General features: G+C 40.8%; 6 protein-coding genes across 6 annotated transcripts; 1 reads left to right on the forward strand and 5 right to left on the reverse strand.

Annotated features, from left to right (window-relative positions):
* Positions 1-263: 263 nt before the first annotated feature.
* On the reverse strand, positions 264-3014 carry ATC70_003884 (uncharacterized protein; the record flags this gene model as incomplete). The annotated part of the gene is made up of 5 exons (XM_064823239.1): positions 264-467; positions 520-1239; positions 1362-1706; positions 1768-2887; positions 2953-3014. 5 exons carry the CDS (start codon positions 3012-3014, stop codon positions 264-266), a joined length of 2451 nt encoding a protein of 816 aa, XP_064678551.1.
* A 2632-nt stretch (positions 3015-5646) lies between these two features.
* Positions 5647-6324, reverse strand: ATC70_003885 (Fumarylacetoacetase (Fumarylacetoacetate hydrolase); the record flags this gene model as incomplete). The annotated part of the gene is made up of 1 exon (XM_064823240.1): positions 5647-6324. One exon carries the CDS (start codon positions 6322-6324, stop codon positions 5647-5649), a length of 678 nt encoding a protein of 225 aa, XP_064678552.1.
* A 1033-nt stretch (positions 6325-7357) lies between these two features.
* ATC70_003886 (Glyco_hydro_15 domain-containing protein) lies at positions 7358-9947 on the forward strand (the record flags this gene model as incomplete). Its single annotated transcript, XM_064823241.1, has 7 exons — positions 7358-7489; positions 7549-7966; positions 8040-8387; positions 8437-8513; positions 8569-8609; positions 8669-9795; positions 9859-9947. 7 exons carry the CDS (start codon positions 7358-7360, stop codon positions 9945-9947), a joined length of 2232 nt encoding a protein of 743 aa, XP_064678553.1.
* Positions 9948-11722: 1775 nt separating this feature from the next.
* Positions 11723-12001, reverse strand: ATC70_003887 (uncharacterized protein; the record flags this gene model as incomplete). The annotated part of the gene is made up of 1 exon (XM_064823242.1): positions 11723-12001. One exon carries the CDS (start codon positions 11999-12001, stop codon positions 11723-11725), a length of 279 nt encoding a protein of 92 aa, XP_064678554.1.
* Positions 12002-12220: 219 nt separating this feature from the next.
* Positions 12221-16056, reverse strand: ATC70_003888 (uncharacterized protein; the record flags this gene model as incomplete). The annotated part of the gene is made up of 13 exons (XM_064823243.1): positions 12221-12239; positions 12321-12949; positions 13009-13080; positions 13131-13433; positions 13497-13592; positions 13658-13668; positions 13728-13785; positions 13841-13963; positions 14032-14475; positions 14531-15481; positions 15535-15639; positions 15698-15992; positions 16049-16056. 13 exons carry the CDS (start codon positions 16054-16056, stop codon positions 12221-12223), a joined length of 3114 nt encoding a protein of 1037 aa, XP_064678555.1.
* Positions 16057-17456: 1400 nt separating this feature from the next.
* Positions 17457-20906, reverse strand: ATC70_003889 (uncharacterized protein; the record flags this gene model as incomplete). The annotated part of the gene is made up of 1 exon (XM_064823244.1): positions 17457-20906. One exon carries the CDS (start codon positions 20904-20906, stop codon positions 17457-17459), a length of 3450 nt encoding a protein of 1149 aa, XP_064678556.1.
* Positions 20907-21000: the final 94 nt, after the last annotated feature.

Here is a 21000-nt window from a genome sequence, read left to right on the forward strand (position 1 = left end):
ATAATGTGATGGGAGATGAAGGCCCATTTTGTGTTGCATCTGAGATTGTGCCATTGTATAGATATATCATGCAATACGCTGATGTTGTAACACTCAATGCATTTGAGGCAGAGTGAGCATTTACTGCGCAATACTATCAATATGAATTGGTACTGTAGTAACAATGTTATCCCAATGTCAATTAGTTGAATTTACTAAAACGATGTGTATTTTAGTGAAATGAAAGGATCTAATAATAATGCAAAAACGAAGAAAAGTGCTGTCTAGAACCCAATCAAAGCCATCAGACCATAACCAATAGTAGCAATACATAACATGGAAAAGATACTGGATGGCACGCCATTGATCAAAAAGTCTTTGGTGGTCAAATAGGGCTTTCCAAGCTCGTTTTCTTGCGAGATGGCATTCATGTTGGGGAAACCGGAAACAGGGAGACCCATAGCAGCAGAGCAGACAAAGGCAGTTCCCTGGATAGTGTTGTATTAATATGTTGTCCTAGTTACTCTAGTGAAAACTTACCATGACAAGCATTCTAGGTTGAGGATCAGCCAATTGAGAGCCTACTTCAGCAACAATGGGCAATACGATCAATGCGGCCACTGTATGACTAATAAAAGTAGCAATAACAAGGACTAAACAACTGAAAACAAACAGGACTTCAAACGCAGAGAATCCTTGTACCATGGCCTCAATTTGGGATGCAATGGTCTTGAGCAAACCAGAGCTTTCCACAGCCTTACCCAATGCAATACCACCCATGGCCAACATGATGACATTCCACAAAAAGTTATTGAAATCGTCTTTGGTGAGCAAACCAGTGCCAAAAAATGCAATCAGCGGCAAGATGGCAATGACACCCATGTCGCCAAAAATGTGTTCGTAAGAATGAGCCAAACACCACAGCAGAATAGTGATCAGAGTAACCAAAATGACGTAGATCTGTGTACCATTGATAGGGTCAGAGTTTGCACGGATGGTATGGATTTGAGGTGTATGCTTCTCAGGATTGTAATTGTACAGTAACCAGAGCCAGATGATTAAATTACCAATAATACAGAGTGGAATAGAGATGATGAACCATTCTATCCAAGAAGGAGCAGGGTTCATGTTTTGAATGGCAATGATGTTTTGGGGCGAGGAGATGGGAGATGCCATGCCACCCAGATTAGAAGCAAGCGCAATGCCAATGATGAGGCAGGGACCAAATCTGGAGTCGGCAGGCAGTGTACGAAGAATTGGCTAATAGTGAACATGTATTAGACCCGGGTTCTTTCTTCTGCATATAAACACAATCTCTCCCCTAATGAGTCAAACGCCCCCCCCTCTCCCCCCTTCCCCCTTAATATCAATCATCTCCTTACCTGAATCAACGAGAAACATAGAACCGGTGCAGCAACATTACTGATCCACATACTTGCAACAGTTGCCACCATCATGTTCACAATCAACACTCGACTTGGGCGAGTACCAGCCTTGGATAAGACATAGGTAGCCATGGATTTAGCAATACCAAACTTACTTAATGCACCAGCAATAGCAAAACCACCCAATAGCAGCATGATAACAGGGGAAAACATGGCACCAAACACACGTTTTGTTGCATCTGGAGCGTTGAGACGAGTGTAATGACCATCATCAGAACGCATCACACGCAATGTAATAATCAAGAATGGCACCAGCAGAGCAGTAACGAATAAAGGCATGACCTATGTTTGCACTCCATCAGTCATTTGGGTACGTTGAATGGATACTAGATGTAGATCTTACCTCTCCTGCCCACAGCATACTTGCAAAGACAAGGATAGCCAAACAGCGATTCTGCTCCACCGTGTCAAATAGTTCAGCTCGCATCAGTACTATAAACACAACGATACACGCCGCCATATACAAGTAGTTCATCACTTGGTCACGGGTGATGCGAAGTGTACCAAAGGGAGTGTGGACAGCTGAAGGCTTTGCATCGCTGAGACCCACCGTTTGAGTTCTTCTCTCTTGTCCTATCAGATCCCTCCATACAGTGTTTCTCTCCCATACAATGTGCTCTCTCAAATGTGTCTTGAGTTCCTCAATCGCCAGATCCAGGTTGTTTCCAGTAGCCAAAATGGCATATGCTCTTTCTGTCTGTTGGATGCGTTCGTTCAATCTAGCCTTGGTAGCTGTTTTAAATGGATAAGCTTGAGTAACGTAGGTGGATGTGTAGTAGCGCTTGAGATTGCTGTTGGTGATTTTGTCGTATTTTTTTAGAATTTTGGCAAATGCAGTAAGATTGAGTGCTACAAAGGACTTCAATTCGGATAGCAAGACAAAAAGATCTACAGTTCGCTTTCTCAATTCCACAACGTCATACATGGCTTCTCTAGGCCACATGGGCCCTCTTGCGGAATTCGGTGGTGGGATATGAGTGGGAGTCTCAAGAGCTGCAGGATCTGTGCCCGTGACATTCTTGGAGATGATGTTGGCTGGTAAAAACGAATCGCCCTCGACGTTGGATTCTCTTCTAGGTAACTGATTGGTATTGCTTCTTATCGCTCTGTCTTGTTCTTGCTCTGGATCTTGCTGATCACTGGTGGTACTCAGACGATGCAATTGCGCGGCCACAGCTACATCATGGCGATTCAGATATTCAAAATCACCCACCAATTCATCCATCTCATCATACAGCTCGGTCTCTTTCTTTGCATAGAACTTGACAATCTTGTCTAATGATTTGTTGAGTGAATTCACAAACTGGCGATTTTCTTGTTCCACTGGGTTGTCGCTGATGAGGGCGGTCTGTTCACTTGGAGGTATTTCGCCGCCATCTTCGAGATCAATAGATAACCGATGTCCCTTATTAGCCACTCTTTCCTTTTCAATCAAGTAAATTAACTTTTTGAGGTTTGAATAGCTAAGTGAAATTTTGTTTATATTTATATTATTTGTTTTTAATGTCGTTAAAAAAAAAAAACTTACGGGAGATAGTAATCTGCCCAATCTGGCACTGCATTAAACTGTATTTGATGTGAGAATTTCATTCTCCTTTTGTGTCCTTGATTTGATTTATGTACAAGACGTTTATTTTGTTGTAAAAAGAGGTTTCCAGGAAGAAATGTAAAAAGCGAGAAAAGAAGAAAGAAGAGGAGAAATCTGTTTTAGAAGAGGTGGAAGAAAGGGAGGCGAAGGAGAAACAGGAAAAAAATAACAAAACGGAGTCCTAATGCGAAGCAGCAAGCATCTCAATCAGGCTCAAATGTGTGTGATTGATATGTAAATAACAGTGCAAGTAGATCTATGTTTATGTGGTGGGCATGAAGATGAGGGCAACAAGATATATAATAAAAAAAAAAAAAGCCCCGGTTACCTCTTAAAGAAAAAGCATTCTTGGAATTTTTTTTTTTTAACTTGCCTTAACCGCCTCCTGGCAATATGGCATTTGTTGGATCTGTTACACCTGATGAATAGTTATTGTCTGCATTTTTACTTCGGATATAGTTTGGTAGGAAGGCAAAGAGTAGCACAACACCGACGATTATTAAAAGTCCAGCTACCTTCAGAAATAATGAACAGTATTTCAGACTCTTGATCTTGCTCGTATTGAATGTCGAACTGTTTGTGAATGATGGCTCTTCCATCTTGATGACAACATTTTTCTTGCTGTTATTAGTGGTCATGAAATGCTGTCTGAGGAATATAAAGGGAAAGAGAGGAAAGGTTTGCAAAGAGAATGTATCTCAATGATACCAATACGTTGGTTTTCATCACATCTAGCACAGGAATGTACATAGAATTTTAGTCGTTGCTAATGTAATTTTGCAAGCTGGATTTAGCTGTCAAGACAAGATTTTGCTCAAGAAAATAGTAGCTCGTCTAAAGGAAGGGTCTTTCCACCAGGAGCTTTCAAAGCAACTTTCATTAATTATCATTGCCCGCGAAGATCACAAAGGTATTGTTTCAATACGAGCGAGCCATGGATTTAGATATGTTCCTTTCTGATCAAATGAAACACCACGTTACGCTTTAGGACTTTTTTTTTTATTGCGCTCAATACAACCTATAATCGATTAATCTGAGACAGGTGTATAAAACGTATTCAATTGTTATAGTTTTGGCCAAATTACTGTCTCTCAAATTTTGAAGCGTCTTTTTGTATGAAGTGTGAGATTCACGCTTCAAAAGACGCAATACAAGAACTTCCCTACCTCAACATCACACTGAAAAATACGATCAGATAGAGAACTCCACTAGTATATACGGAGGTTTCGCTTTTTTTTTACTTTCGCTATTATGTAAAAGCCCACCATAAACGAATTGTATCTGCAGATCTGACTTTTTATGATACTCCACGTCTGTATTAATGAGAAAAAAATTACCTACTGCTACACAGCATGCTTATATCACCTCTTAAACATCAATTATATGCAAAACACAGCGAAATTCAAATGCATTTAAACAGTGCTTTCTCGCGTTAAAAGCGGTTTTAGACCGCCAGGATGGTACCAAACAGTTGCTCTCAACTAGCACTCACTTGCTAACACCTTTGCTTAACTTTTTTGGGGTCGTCGAAAATCGACCAAAAAGCAAACGATTGCATTTTTCACCTTGAAAATGAAGATTTTTACTATGATATGTATTGAATCAAAATGTTTCTCTCGATCCAGAGCAACCACTGAAACCGCTTTTATTGGGGGTCTTCATATGCAAAATTTCGACTTTTTGGCAAAAAACCTTATTTCATATTTTCTGGAATCGCTCAATAATTTTATTCAAAACATATATTTTACTTGGTACCGTCAGATGCGCTTTGAAAAGCACTTCAAGAATGCATTAGGAAGCTTAGGTGATCATCACAATTTATATAATCGAATTCTAGCAAAATAGATTAAAGAAGTCGAAAAAAAGACAGAATCTATCCAATCCAGAATGGAAAAAATTAACTGAGTTTCAATAAATTTTAGTGGGCGGCTCTGCTGCTGTCTGGCCCAAATGCCTTTTTGATGATGACAATGATGATGACAATGATGATTACGATGCTGATTAAACGGGAACAATGTAGCTGAAAGGGCAATTGATTAGCTTAAATACTTTTTTTTGGGACTTTTGCTTTATAGAGATATCTGTTGTAATGACAATACCTCAAAAAAGTCGCTGTAGATCCTATACAAGTCCCGTATGCACTTGTGGCCAGCTTTATGTTGCCACCTCAAGAGCAACATCAGTGAATAGATACCTCCCCCCTCTGGCTCTGACATAGGATTTTTTTTTTTTTTTACTATTAATTGATTGTTTAAAATCCAATTGTTATGTCAGATTTTTATTATCTCTGATTTGGAATGTCTTCAGCGAGAGCCCGCGAAGCGAGATCGATCGGCTAGTCGTAGTAATACCCGATTTGATATGATCAACGTATGATTTCCGGTCAGTTTCACATTGAAGAAACCAAGACTCTGTGGGATAAAATTGAAAGAATAGAAAATAGTGTTAAATCAGATGGAATTAATCAATAAAAAAAAGGGTATTTATTTCTATTTGTAATTCATTGTCAAAATGAAATAAAAGCGTTGTCTAAATTGTATGATAGTCTAATTAAATAGTACAGTTTGATGAATGTGAAAAGAAAAGATCAACTTTTCTTTCACCATTCTCAAATACGTGTGCCAAAAAATGCATTTAACAGAAAGTGACAGTGTAACCAGAACCAGGAGAACAAGCGTACATGGAGGTAGAATCATCATGAGGATAAGTGTAGACATTAGGACAAACAGCCTTGACAGAAGAAGCAAAGCTGTTGGTACCACAGTCACCACGGCCAGCATGGGTACCGGTACAACAGTACTCGTCGGTACCATAAGCAGAACAAGCAGACTTACAAGCAATCACCTTACCACTGGCATCCTTTTGTTGCAGCTCAGAGGGACAAGAGGGCAAAGATGAACAAGCAGGGGCACCACAATCATAACCACTGGGAGTACCGCTGTTGGGAGCAATGGAGATGGGCAAGTTGAAGCCATCAACAAAGGAAACGTCGTAGTAATCCTTACCAGCAGCACCAGATAAGAGGAATTCAGCAAGAGATGCAGGGGCAGAGCCATCACAATCAGTGGAACCAGAACAGCCTTCTCTAGCCCAGATACGACCACCCCAGGTAGACTCAACGTTGATGGAAGTGGAGCTGCCAGCAGCTAAAGCAGTAGATTTGGGATTACCAACAGTGTTGGTCAATTGGTTGACCTGAATGGGATTGGAACAACGATTCTTGACAGTGATAGTGACACCAGAAGTGGGTGCAGCGAGGACAGCAGTGCTCATGCCAGCAAGAGCGGAAATAAGGGTGATAAGCTTGACCATTGTATATGTAAATATGTATAGAAGAGAGAAGAAAGTTGATGAATGGTGAGATCTGGAGGTTTGTGGATCCCTCTTTTATAAAGATTTGACAGGTGAAACATCTTACTGAGCTGTCAGGTCCCTTTCCATCTAAAATGGATGACAAAAAGTTTTCATATGTAGATCTACAATTTGCCATGTTCCTAAATTTGTGAATTCTGGTTTGCTAACTTTCAGGTTATGAATGGGATGGGTAACTCGCCCTAGTTTTTTTTTTTTTTTTTTAAATAAATCTAGAACTATTTTCACTATGGTCTGGCATCTATTCGTTATGTTTTATAAAAGTTCAATTGTAAGAGAGCTTATTTGTTTGCTGTCAAAATTCACAGGGCAATTATAGACAAACGTAGCCAGTTAAAGTTTTTTCGACATGAGCGGCATGTTGTCATTTTCAAGGGCACATTTGGTACCTTTTTTTTTCGAAACTAGAGGGGGCCAAGCTTTGTGTCTTTTTAGAGTTTATTGGATCACCTATTTTAATGTCTCCCTTCCAGAACCTTTTCGGCTATTCTTTACAGAACATCGCTTCATAACTTGTGATGTCTTGGATCAATGTATTCTTAGGAGTTCCTATTTTTTTTTCCAGTCGTCTACTCTTTATGGCACGAGTTGTAAATACAAATCAAGAAATAAGAGGAGGTGCAAATTGGAACAATAGCTGTCCAAATGCAATCGACACATTGGGAATATAAATGAATAAATGAATAAATGAATAAATGAAACGTTGTACGCAACTATTAGAGTATAGTTACGGTTGGCATGAATGTTTATATGTCAGTACATGGTAACCGGAATAAAAAGAAGGCCTCTTTTCATGCTTGATTGCCCTCCTTTAAAATGCTCTCCTAAACACATGAATTCCTTTTAAACTAGATAATTGTGGAGAAAGAGAGAGAAATGCATACAACTCTTTTGCTCTTCTTCTTTTCCTTCTTTGCTTTTATTTGCTTATCATCAAATCATACACTTGAAATCACACAACAAACAAACATAAATGACTGCGCTAGAGACAGTGTACGCAGTTCATAATTTTGAAGCGGAAAATGATGATGAGCTCAGCTTTCAGATTGGTGAAAGGGTCTTTGTCATACAGAAAGATGATGGATTCGGCGATGGATGGTGGAAGGTATATGTCTATAGGCTCGTTGTTATATTCAAATCAAGGGAGGCTAACGTATAGTCAAGGGCGAGAATGTAAGAGGCCAAGTAGGTTTGTTTCCAATGAATTACATTACATTCGAGCAACCTCATCGGCAGATTACCGATCTCCTTACACCGTCCACGTTTGACTCGACTAATGCCACAACATCCACTAAGGAACCAATGCCCATCGATACCAGTGTGTTGGAAGATGAGATCAGTAAATCACCTTCAGTACGATCATCTTATTCGTTTACATGTCCTGTTTCATCTTCATCTACTACAGGACCGGGTGCATCATCCACACACTCTAACAGTGGAGGTGCAGCACTGCGCAGATCTGTTATCAATGCCTTGTTTTTGCCTTCTTTGAGACCGACCACGCCCGAAGATTGGGATATTGATCAAGTTGAGACATGGCTCAATGCAATGAACTTTGGCAGCATAGCAACGCATTTCAAACGTAAGTGTTTACAACTGTTTGATACTCCTGACTTTTTTCAATGTATTAAACACTGTTATTTGCGCTGCTGCAGTACAAGAAATTACAGGAGATGTCTTGTTGGAATTAAACATGAATTCTTTAAAAGAGCTGGATATTCCTACATTTGGCAAAAGATTCAAACTTCACACAGCAATCAGCGCACTACGAGAAGAATGTGGCTACCAGCCCACAAACCACATGTCAATCACCTCATCGACCTATTCAACTGATTCTCGATTCCTTCAGCAAAAAAATCCTACGAGCTCATCTACATCTCCGAGCTCTGCAAGGTATTCGAACCCCATTTATACCAGACATTCCGCTAGCTATCATTCCAATCTGATGACTCTGGATAAGCAGCATCAGCGCAGTAGAAGTCATACAAGTGGAACGCCAAAAGGTAGTATTGCATTCATTGTCAACATCTCATATCACTCAATCATCGACAGATCAAACATCCCTTCAGATGCTTTCTCCTGTGTCTCCTGCTTCCTGCTATGACATCATGGAAGCCAACAGTCAAAATGTAAGTGCACTGCAACACTGCCACATCTTAGCACTAAATTATCCATGTATAAAAGTATGAAAGAGATCAGAAACTGCCAGTTTCTCCCAGTAAAAAGTAAGCATTGGTAAACGTCAAACCTGATTTTCACTCTTAACAATAAATTATGTAATTAGAGACATGGCGTTGATTCAGCAAGTTCAAAAGCGTCAAACAGTGCTACCCACGGCTCATCGCAGTTCAATGGAAATTTACTCTACTCGAACCACAGACGAAACTGGAGCTGTTACACCCGACATGGAAGGCTGGCTCTACAAACAAGGTTGCAAGTACAAGAAATGGAACAAGCGATGGTTTGTCCTCAAGGGCCCCAACTTGTTTTACTTTAAAAGCCCCAAAGATGTTCGTATGAAGGGTATCATCAATCTTAGAGGTTATAAAGTGGTTCCTGATGAGACTATTCAGCCAGGCAAATACTCATTCAAGGCGCAGCATGAAGAGGAGCGCACGTTTTACTTTTACACGGATCTAGACACCAGTATGAAATCATGGATCTCCAGTCTAATGAAGGCAACGATTTCTCGCGATTTTACTGCTCCTGTTCTAAGTTCAAGTATGATCCCAACAGTTTCATTGGATGTTGCAAGACGGATGAGACCCAGGCCTCCCTCTGTGCTATTGTACAGAAAGGACAATAATGCAAACCTGTCTCCTCGTTCTTATGAAGCTAGTTATGGCTATCAGACTCCCATCTCTGAAAAGAGTTCTTCCATCATTACAGCCGATAAAGACATGGAAGGAGGAGAATCATCTGTCACAACAAAAGAAGAAAGACTGAACCAAGATTCTGGGTTTGATAGCAATGATCAAGAAGAAGAGGGGGAGGACGAGGAAGAAGATGAAGAAGTGGAGGAAGCAGAGGAAGAAAATGAAGAAGAAACAACCACACCACCATTCGGTGAAACATATTCACTCGCATATAAAGATGTTGATGAAGATGAAGGCCATCTTTCCAGCGAAGAATGCCGAGAAGAGCCAAATCAGCCATTGTCTTGGACTCCAGTGGAATACATCCAATGGGTGAATGCTATCAGCAGTTCAACCAAAATCAAGGAACTACATGAACTAAGACAAGGCGATGTTCTTATTGAAATACTGGAAGAATTGAGCGGTAAAAATGTGAAACAACTGCCTCCTTCCACAGTTGGATCAGTGAGCATGATGATGTTGGATAACATTGTAGCCGTATTTAAGTTCATGAGCATGGAAGGTATTGAAATTGATAGTCAATTTGCAATTAAAGGTAAATAGGGCTGCCATACTGTGAAATGCTACAATGAACTCATCATCCGTCTCCCATCTACAGACATCTTTGGTGGTAACGAGGAAAAGATCATGCTCCTGCTGCAATCCATTTTGAAATGGTCGGCTCGCTTAAATGAAATTAGCTTTTAATCCTCATTTGTATCAACACATCACATCTCCTTTCTTATCTAAAGCTTCAGCAGTGCTGGCTCCATTCATTTAATATCTATATTACGCTCCCCATCTTTTTCATTTTGTTTTAATAATCATAATAGTAGTAATAAATCAATTCAGTATCATGATCAGAAAGGTATTTCTACCAGGGCGCGTTGTAATCAACTGACGAATTCATCCGAATACCCGTTTTCATCATCTGAAAAATATAAATGTTGCAGTGCCGTAGCATCTGCTAACAGATCATTTTCCTACTGATTGGTAAAGAAGAAGAAAAATTTTACACATTTTGAAACCTTTTTTATAGCTTTTTGGCAGCAGTCCATTTCATTCAGGGTCCCCTTGATCTAGTACCACAATTTGCAAACCTTGCGTCTGAATATTGATATCAAAAATTTACACAGTCTTGAAAAATTTCTTTAAACAAATGGTTCAATGACTAGCAAAAAACTTTTTTGAGTAATTTTTGGATAAAAAGAAATTGTTTTTGTAACCAAAGACTGATATGAGTTGATTCGCTAACACCATTTAGCTTGCGAGCAATGGGTGGAGTTTGATAGTAACCTCTCTACATTTTTTATATAACAACTTGAAATGAAAAACCAGTAATGAAATTGATGAAATGAAGCGAGCGTCTGGTGGGATATGTTGACTATGTTATCAGATTACCAGCCAGCATTTATTGTAATGTTCTAACTTGATGTATTATATAATTTGAGGAGTACATTTCAATAGATAGATATTGGCCATCTCGATAAAGATGCATTTCATTCGTAAATAAGCTGTCCATTATGAGCTTCTACATCCCAGATGCCGCATTTCGTGAGGGTATTGCTCTTGAATGCTCTTCAAATGTCATCATCACGTATTTCGCCTTGCGATTGCACTTTCTTGACTCTAGCAGCAGCAGATATCAGGCCAGCCCTTCTTGACGGTGTAATTAACATCACCGACGATGTTTCTGTTGCCCTGTAGAGCCGCATTATATGAGACATGTAAAATAAAGACTAAATTAAGCGAGGAGTTCCATCTGCAAACATCTTTTTGCAATTCCTTTATCATTTTTACAACATCATGGCCTATTTTACTGATATCATGGTGGTGATGGTAACGCTTATCGCTCTCAAGATGCGAGATAAGTACAAACAAGCGCAGGCTGATGCAATTCCGGATGATGCCAGTGATGATGCTCCTGATGAAGACACAATCAAGAATTTAGACATCACTCAGCCGTCATTTACAGCCGATTACTCGTAGTGTTGCTTAGTCACTGGTAGTTAATATAAGGTTATACATTCTAAATAAACTATGGCTATATATAATGGCAACAGGCGTTGCTTGTTCGCGTTCGTTCTACCTTTGATAATGTGACCTTCATCATTTGTACGCAACTACATTGACGGTTTGCTTTCTAGTATTTAAAGTTTAGGGAAGCTAGACTTGTTTAAGCTTGGAATCAAACACAAAGTTTTGTGCTGGGATAACATTACCGTATGTATAATGACATGGTTACAAAAGGAATCTTTTTTTTTTTTTTTCCTACTCTCTGCCTTTACATCAAATGATCAAGCGAGATGAATAACAAGATTGAGTGCCTGGAGCATCAATTTAAAGGACGCGAACAAATCATACAAGTATAATACAGGATGGGAATTGGGAAATCCCATGATTATGTATGTAGACTTTATTATTTACAACAGCAGGACAAATGGTACATGTATAGTTATATAGAGGAGGTATATAGGAGATGGTTATTCCATGGGATTGGTCTTGCCATCTTGAGGTCGTTTCTCTCTTTTGCTTTCTCTTCTGCTTTGTAATGTGTCATGTAAATTCTTTCTAATGCTTGTGCTGATGCGTCTGCAGAGAGATGAAGATCTTCCGTAGAGGCTAGTTGTTTTGCTGCCAGGATAAGCGTCAGATATCATTGTGGTTGCCATGGAAACATTTTCGCCATCATCTAATGACATGATGTGTTTCTGATCTTGGACCAACATGTAGTCGTTTTTGTTGTAGTATTGTTGAAGCATGGTTTTATAAAGATGCAATGTATAATGGGGAAAGAAGAAGAAATAATGTGATGCTTGTTAAATTGATCAGCTTAAATACACTTTTTTTTTATTGAGGCGGAGACCATGCAAAATGAATAATGGAGAGATGGAATGATATAAACAATTAATGGAAAAAAAAAGTGCCTTGAATTTTCTATATAAGCTTTTTTGATGGAAAGAAGAAAAGACTGACGTAATTTACATGGATCTCAACTTTCTATTGATTTCGAAATGACAAACAAAATGTCAATACTACTGGAAATGACTAGGTGCCATGCAATGCTTTTCAGTTCCATACCTTCTCTTCTTGTTCTTTTGTGGTGAGGGTGGTGGTAATATATCTGTCAAATCATCGTCCTCCTCTCCGAGTAAATCCTGCTCATTGGTATCACTTTGTGGTACAGTAGCGCCAAGAATTGGACTAAACATTTCCAATTCAGGGTCTGCCATAGCTGATGGTGGTGTGGTCAAAAGTAATTCTTCTTCTAATCCTAATTGCGTCTTGTCCTCCTCTTGATCGCTTGATGGCTGCTCAGCATCGGCATTTGCAGTAGCAGATGTTGATGCTCGCTGTGTTGGTAATACAGCCTTGTGAATGCTGCTCTGTCTTCGTGTTGCCTTTTCAAAAGCCTCTTTTAATCTACGATGTCCTTCCTGCATCAACTTGAGTTTATGCTTTAATTTCCCATTTTCATCTTGCAATGTACTCAAAGCGTGACGCATCTCATTGATCAGCTCCTCCTCTCGACCTGCGTTGACACTCAACACAATCATGGATTCTCGGCCTGTCTTTTTGGGTGCTAAAATGGGCAAAGAGAGCTGCGCGTATTGTTTGAATAATGTTCTGGATCGGCCCAGGATGTTGTAGGGATCATTGGTGAATTTTCTTTGTGTAATGAGTTTCATTAATTTACCCATATTTGTTTCCTAATTTTGGTTCTGCGTTAATATCTCTGGGTATCCAATAAAAAAAAAGCATGATTTACCTTGACCAGATCAAATGTAACATGTTGGAAGCGTTCAATTTCACCCATAATCACATCAGCATCATGGGAATACTATCAAGTTGTCAAAAATCCATACTGATACCCACAGTCCTTACAACTACCTCTTCGCATCGAAATATACTACGTCTCAGCTTCTTTCTAAGGTCAAGGAACGCTTCGAATATTTGATTCTTTGTAGGTTTCGCAGTGTGTTCATTCTCAGGATGGGGATCAGTGGCAGGCACCTTTGATTGCTGTTGTACAGGCTGGTCGTCTTTGATAGGTGCCTCATGTTGTGGGACTGATGTTGTTGGTTCTGGTCTAGACAACAATGCTTGAATTCTGCCCTCCTGTTCCTTGACAAGTGAGTTCAACTGATACAATTCGTCTTTATGCTTTTGCTTGTCTTTTTCCAATTCTGCAATCTAGATGTTTCACCCCCTCGTTAGGCCAAGAAAGTTCAAGTTGAGTCCAAACCGACATATTACCTTTTCGAGTAAACTATGTTTCGTTGCTTCTTGCTCATTTAAATGTATGCAGAGTTTCTCCATTTCAGTCGACAGTTGAGTTTGTTTGTCTTGGAGCTAAATAATTTAGAGTGCATGAGTAATTGGCAGTTGCCGTATACAGTCGACCCGTCCAAAGGTACCTTTACTAAATCTAAGATGCATGTCAATGATTAACAATTATCCCATTTTTTCGGCTACAGGGACACATACCTTGATCACTGCCTTGACTTTGCATCAAATCTTGGATTTGCGCGTTGGTTTGATCGTTCTAGAACATCTGCTGAGTGAACCGCGAAAAATGGAAATTTTCTGCCACAAGTTACCTCTTTCTTCAAAAATGACATGTAGATGTCTTCCATTCGCTTCAATTCAGCCTCGGTTTCTTTCGCGACTTGCTGGCGAACTTGAGATTCTATCGTGGCACATCTTGTTTCTGCGTCAATCCACTACATGACAGCAAAGTTTCTCGCTAAGCACATGCACCACGTTTAAAATGACATCAAAGTGAGTCTACCTTGTTACGCAGCTCATCCAACTGCGATATCAGATTGTCAACAAATGGATCCTCCGTGCCGTCATCGTCCTCCTCCTCTTCTTCCTCATTCTCATCGTCTTCTTCCAAGTCAATGTCGATCTTGTCCAAGTCCATACCCTGGGGTTGTCCCTCTTCATCATCGTCGTCATTCATTAATGCATCAATGCCGTGATACACCTTGTTTCTACGTCGTTTCTTTGACAGATTAGATACATCACCGCTCAATTCCAACTTGGGATGCACGCGACGCCAAGTAGCTACATCCTTTGCCACTGCTGCAAACTTCATGACATGACTGTTCTCGTCAAAGCCAGTATCAAAAGGGTTCACATTCACTACCATCACTGCTTTACCATCGCCTTCAAATGAGCTTTTGAACAGTTCGGTTAATTTACTATGACGATAGGGCACCATGACAGCTTTCTGGATGTAGTATTGCATTCAGTCACTCCTCACATACATCTATAAACTATCTTACCTTGCCAATAGCATTCTTCATCTGATTCAACCTGAGCGTCTCCATACACTGACCAAGCACCATCAATGACTTGTTGATATTGCCTGCCTCTTTCAATCTCTGCCCTGAATTCAATGTGTTGCGATATCTCTCTGAGCCAGCCAGGTCGACAATAGAAAACTTTGAAACTGTAGCGTATACTGGATCTTCCAGCACATATTCGTTCTCGACAATAGGTACTCGTACAATGCGAATAGTGAATATACTATGGCTTCGACTACTGGTGTGATTGGTGATGGTGGAGTATTCTGCTCTGTTTCGTTGACCCTCAAACAAGATCTCATACGCTTCCTGGATGCTCTTCACTTTAACCTCTCTGAGGCCCGCAATATACTTGTGCCCACTGCTGTATTCATACTTGAGCGACAATGCCTTGCGCTTCTTGAGACGATCAGGTGGTATCAGCAAATCATAAATCTTCTCTGTGTATATCTCTGCAAATGAGACCCAAATACCATACTCGTAGTGCTCATCAATGGCAATGGCTGTCTTGTCTCGATTGATTGGTAATCCAGCCTCCCACACACTCTCTTCCTGTTGTAGCATGCGATGATGTGTGTCGCGAAGCATGTCTCGATTTTCGTCTGCTGGATCATCGTATTGTTGAACAAGACTGTGCATGCAAGGTCGAAGTCGAGTCTCACTCTTGAAATCCTCTATGCTGTTGAAAATGACATCCAAAGTTCGAGGAAGAATGCCAGGATTTTGCTTGGTGCCCATGATGGAAAATGTTTTACCAGAATTAGTGACACCATAGGCAAAAATCAGTGCATTTTCGCCATGAAGCACATCATGGATCAATGGCAATGTGGTCTTGTTGAAAAACTCTTGCTGAGATACTGTGTCTGTAAAGATCTTGGAGAATTTATATCGTTCAGGTGCTGTATTTCTGGTGCGGTATGCATTGGATTCCTATAATAAACTGTTTAGTGGTGTATGGAGGGTGTACGCTATGAAGAATTCACCTCGGGTGGTGTCATGGAGATCTCTAAATCATCTACAATATGCAAATAAGGCACGATGGAATCCAATTGAAAAGTAGCAGAATGAGGCCGAATTCTCAAATAAGACTATAGCACACATCCATTAGCTGTGTTGTTTCTAAAGTTATACATTGTCTCATGTTACCTTGATGGGCTCTTTTTCAGGATTGTAGGCAAAAAAACTGTTGTGTCCCCTGCTGGCTGGTTGTTGTTGTTGATGCTGTTGCTCACGAGCAAGTGCAACGAAATCAGGCACTTTGGGTGGTTTAATAAGGGGCCTGGATGGACCAGAGGTACGATGTGGCGTTGTATTGTATCCTCTGTGTGGTGTTCTCGTTCGAGTAGGTGTTCCTTGAGGTGTATTATTACCGTTACCGCCCATGCCTCGTGTGGGGGTGCGTGGTGTTGCTATAGATCTAGGCGTAAGACTATGGTTCGCACTATCATCTATAGTTAATGGAATCGTTCATGCTTTGACTTCAAAGGCTAAGCATACCTGAACATATGTAAATTGTAAGATTAAGCAATGCAAAAGATAGAGAAGGGGTTGTCCATCCTTTTATTGAAAAAAACTTAGGCACATCGGCGGTCACGAGCAATGGAAGTCTGATGGCATGGCGAAGAGAGCTTGTATGTGAATGCCAGATAAACGCTTTTCTCTGTAGATGTCTAGGTTATCTTTCGTATGCTTTGAAAATAAAATCAATTGGTCCTTGGGTTGACAATAGGATGATAGATTTAATATAAATATAATTTTTGTGAGCATCTGTTGAAATCTGGCTTGAGTTGTCTCATTCCAGTATTTCAACTTGACAAAACCCTCGAATCTGTTTATCGAGGATTAAATCGTATAAATGAACACTAGCCGATCCATCTCGCTACGCTCGATAATGGCGTCGCCCTGCGGGCTCTCACCGAAGACATTTCAAATCAGAAGAGATAGTAAAACTCTGCTATAAAAGTACATTTTAAACAATGACTATATTAGGCATGAAGCTTGATTTAAACGTCAGAAATTTGGAGGTACAAATCAATATTTTTTTTATGAAGCATTTACGTTATATTACTAAAGACTTCTGGTTTACTACATCCTCCGTCCGAGTTGCATTTTCTGGCGTCAGAACTGTGATACCATTTGCGGATGCTGCTCTTGAGATGGCGACACAGAGCTGACCATGCGTAAACACAGGACTTTTATGAGATCTACAGCGATTTTTTTGAGAGGTTATCATTGCAAAAGACATCTATATAGGGAAAAACTCGCAAAAAAAACCAAATAAAAAAGGATTCAAACTAATCGACTGTTTTTTTTTAAATTCATAATTTCTAATTAATCAGCATCACAATCATCATTGCCATCAACAGAAAGGCATTTTGGTCAGCCAGCAGCAATGCTGCCGCCAAAATCAATTCAAGCTCAGTAAATTTTTTCTGTTCAAGATTGGACAGATTTCGTCTTTTCACGACTTCTTTAATTTGTTTTATGATATTCGACTATATAAACTGTAATGATCACCCTACGCTCCCTAATACACTCTTGGAGTACTTTTCAAGGCGCTTCCAATGATGCCAAATAAAATAGATGTTTTGGCTGAATTTAATGAACAATTCCAAAAAATCCGAAATAAGGTTTTTGGCCAAAATGTCGAAATTTTGCATATAAAGACCTCATAAAAATGGTTTCACAAGTTGCTTTGGGTTGAGAGAAACATTTTGATACAATACATACCTTAGTAAAGGTCTTCATTTTCAAGGTGAAAAATGCGATCGTTTGATTTTCAAAGAAAATTTTTTTTTTTTTTTTTTTTTTTTTTGGATGATATTTGATTTATTAGAAATAAATTAAACGCATCAAGGGATGGACAAGTGTATGTAAACAAAGTGACGTGCCATATATAAGCTATTTAGAGTTTCCTAAGATTTGACAATCTTATCAATTCGGCGCGGATTTGGCGGCATACTACAGAGGGATCAAAAGGTATATAATTGTAGAGCTGTTGGAAGTGATTTCTCCAAATCATACGCATAATAGTGGCGAAGAAGTCATATATAGTGAACTGCATATCGTAGCTGTATATGAGATAGCGTTCTAGTTTGAGGAGCATAATGTTGTTGTAGACGAGGCGAGGGTCAGCATTTTTGGGATAGCTGAGGAACTCATTGAAGGTGGAGTTCCATACATCGATCTTGTGAGCACAGCTAATTAGAAGATGTTTGGCATCTTCTACTTCGTTGCATAGATCGCAGTGATCAGACTCTAAATTGGGCAAGTGTCTTTGGAAGAGGGCGAGCTTATTAGGGGATTGCTGATGGAGCATCCGGTACCACAGATTACGAGCCGAGTAGTGCATGTCGTTTTTATAGAAGGCTGTCCATTGCTTTTTGGAGATGTTGTTGTTGAAGTGGCGGCCAACGTCTAATGTGTCCAATGACTGCATGATGAAACGAACGTTTTTGTTTGAGAGCTGAAGGATCGATAGTTGTTGGAAGCGAAGTGATGCGGCAAATGGTCTCAGGTCGATACCATCTTCAGTGCTGTTGTTGTGTACGAATGGTTGATAATGCAACTCTTGTCGTAGGAGGGCTTTTTCAAGCTTGAGCCAGGTGTTTCTCTTGCTACATGTGGACTTGGGAACAAGTTGAAACATGGCTTGCTCCGAATTGTATTTGAAAAATTCCTGGACTTTGCTGGTTTTGGCGGTTTCACACTGTAGAAATTCAAGTTCTTCCAAATTTTCATCGAAGGTGAAGATTGCAGTGAGGGGGAGACTCAGGATGGTCAGCGCGCTTGGCCTCCGTTGCCAACCAATACACAGTGAGCTTCGTTGGCGGCAAATGTCCATGGCACCGAAAATTGAGTGGAATGGGTGGAACCCATTCAGCGTGTTCTTGTATCTCGCTGCTTTAAAGAAGAGGGGCACTACATGGTCGGGTGTGTCATGGGCTAGGCGGAGAGCGTTGGTCAGGAGCTGGTAGGTAAAGTCCGGGACCGAACCCTTGTTTCCTTGAAGGAGCACCTTGATATAACGAAACTGAAGAGCATGCTGTTGAGCTCCAATGTCAATCAATCCTAGGCCGCCTTGATCTCGCGGTAGGAAAAATGAGTTTCCTTTCAGTGGCGGGAAGAGGCCAGACATCACGAATTGGTATATAATGGACTTCAGTTGCTTCAAGACATCCAGAGGTAGCGATACAATGCGAATGACGTGCCATAATTTTGATAGGATCATATTGTTGGCGATGTTGGCTTTACCGTACAGAGACACATTCCGTTGACTATATATCGCCACCGCCGCTTTGACTTTACCAAGGAGTTCAGACACATATACATCGCGTTGATGGTTGGAGAACCAGATGGGGTACCCCAAATATTTGATATACCCGGGAGAGTGGCTGTCATACCATTTCATCTTGAGCCGGTTGATGATGTGATCTTGGACTCTGAGGCCTTCAGACCCTTTCATGCTACCGCCGTGCAAGGGAAATGCCACTGACTTGTCATAGTTAATCTTGGCATTGGAGGCCCGGTTGTACGTCTTAAGTCTTCTTTGGAGTTCAGTTAGTTCTGAATGAGATTTTACATACGTGAGAACATCATCCGCATAAGCTAAGACCTTAACGGGAGCAGGAGACACCCACGGGATCTGCACATTTTTGGGTAGTTTGGTGTGCTGAAGACTATAGCCTGAGATTGCAGTGTTGTTGATGATGGATAAGAGGAACGGTTCAATAGCTAGATTGAATAGGACAGGTGAGATGCTATCACCTTGCCGAATGCCTCGTCGTTGTGCGATAGGTTTCGTCAGAAAACCGTTGATGTTGACATGGATGAAGTTATCGAAAAACAGGTTGAGGATGCAGGCGACGAATTGTGGTGGAAATCCAAACTTCAACAGTACTTGTGAGAGATACTGGGGGTGGACTCTGTCATATGCTTTGGCGTTGTCCAGCATGATTCCAGTGTATTCGACAAAGTTGGTTGCATTTCGCCAGCTGGCGGATGAAGCGTTATCCATAATTACCCTGAGAGACATGCCGTGATCACCGATATATCGACCTGACAAGAAGCCGCATTGATATGGGTTGATGAGTTTGTTGGCTACTGGTATGACACGAGAGTTCATAATACGAGTAAAGACTTTGCAGTCGGCCGCAATCAATGTGATGGGGCGATAATTGGCGAGATCGCTCCGGTCCCCTTTCTTAAACAGAAGGATAATACAAGATTCCTGCCATGATTTGGGAAATTTGGCGTGCTGGATAGCGTCATTAAATACTTGGTGCACGATGTCTCGGCAGCTAGGGTGAGATATAATGAGATATAAGATTTCATACCCGATACCATCTAATCCTGGGCTGCTTTCTTTGGGAGTTCGAGCAGACCCTAGCAGAATGTCGTCGTAGTCTATTAATGCGGTGATCTGGTTGGCGTCGTCGGCTGACAGAGTGGTGTCGATGTAGTCCAGCATTTTGTTCAGGCAGGTAGAGTCTATCCGTTCTTCGGTGTACAGTTTCTGGTAGAATCGTTCTGCGGCGTTCAGCTTGGAGGCAGTGTCGAGACAGTCGACCCCAGTACGAGGGTGCTTCAAGTTGGGGATGGTTCGCTGATCAAGGCGTTGTTTACTGGTCTGCTTTATGTATCCAGGCGACTTTTCACTATTTTCAAGCCATCGTTTCCCGGCCTTAAGAAGCTGAATATCCACGATTTCCTGTTGCAACTTGGCTAGCTCGTTCTCCACATCCTGCAACAGTAGCCTCAAGCAAGTAGTGTCATGTCTGTAGCGTCGTATCAAATTGTTCCTTTCACTTTGCAGTGTCTTGATTCTAGCCTTCCTCCAATGATCGTGTGTTCTGGTGAACTGAATAGTAACCTGTTTGGCCTTCTTTTTAATAAGATCCCACTTTTCTTGAGCAGACAGAGAGCTGTCGAGTTTCACCGCAACAAATGTTCTAAGCTCGTCGTCTAGTTTCTGTCGATACTTATGGTTCTTGGCGAGGTGAGGGTTCGCTCGCCAAAGTCCTTTACCGCAGTTAGTCAATCCAGTAGTATATGTTTTGGTCAAGAGAGCATGGTCTGTCCAATCTGGCCTGATAAACGAGTTAGTGGCATCACTCATTTTGGAGGCTATGTCGTGGCCTGCAAACATATAGTCGATGGTCGACATGGTGGACCCACGCCGAAAGGTATACGCATGAGGTTCATTCTTTGGATTGAGACAATCGGAAAAGTGGGTGTTCAAGAAATCGGCAAACTGCTTGGGTTTCCCTGCACGGTGAGTATGATGGTATGTGGTGGTGTCGAAACTGTAGTTCATATCGCCAGCTATGATCAATGAAGGGATGATTTCAGGCATGCTTTTGAGGTGGCTGGTGATTTGGCCAAAAAAACGGTTTCTGGCTCTATAATCGTCTGCATGTGCATAGATATTAAGTATATAGATGGGTGGC

The sequence above is a fragment of the Mucor velutinosus genome (genome assembly GCF_035048745.1).
Source record: "Mucor velutinosus strain NIH1002 chromosome Unknown tig00000268, whole genome shotgun sequence".
In the NCBI taxonomy this organism is placed as follows: Eukaryota; Fungi; Mucoromycota; class Mucoromycetes; order Mucorales; family Mucoraceae; genus Mucor; species Mucor velutinosus.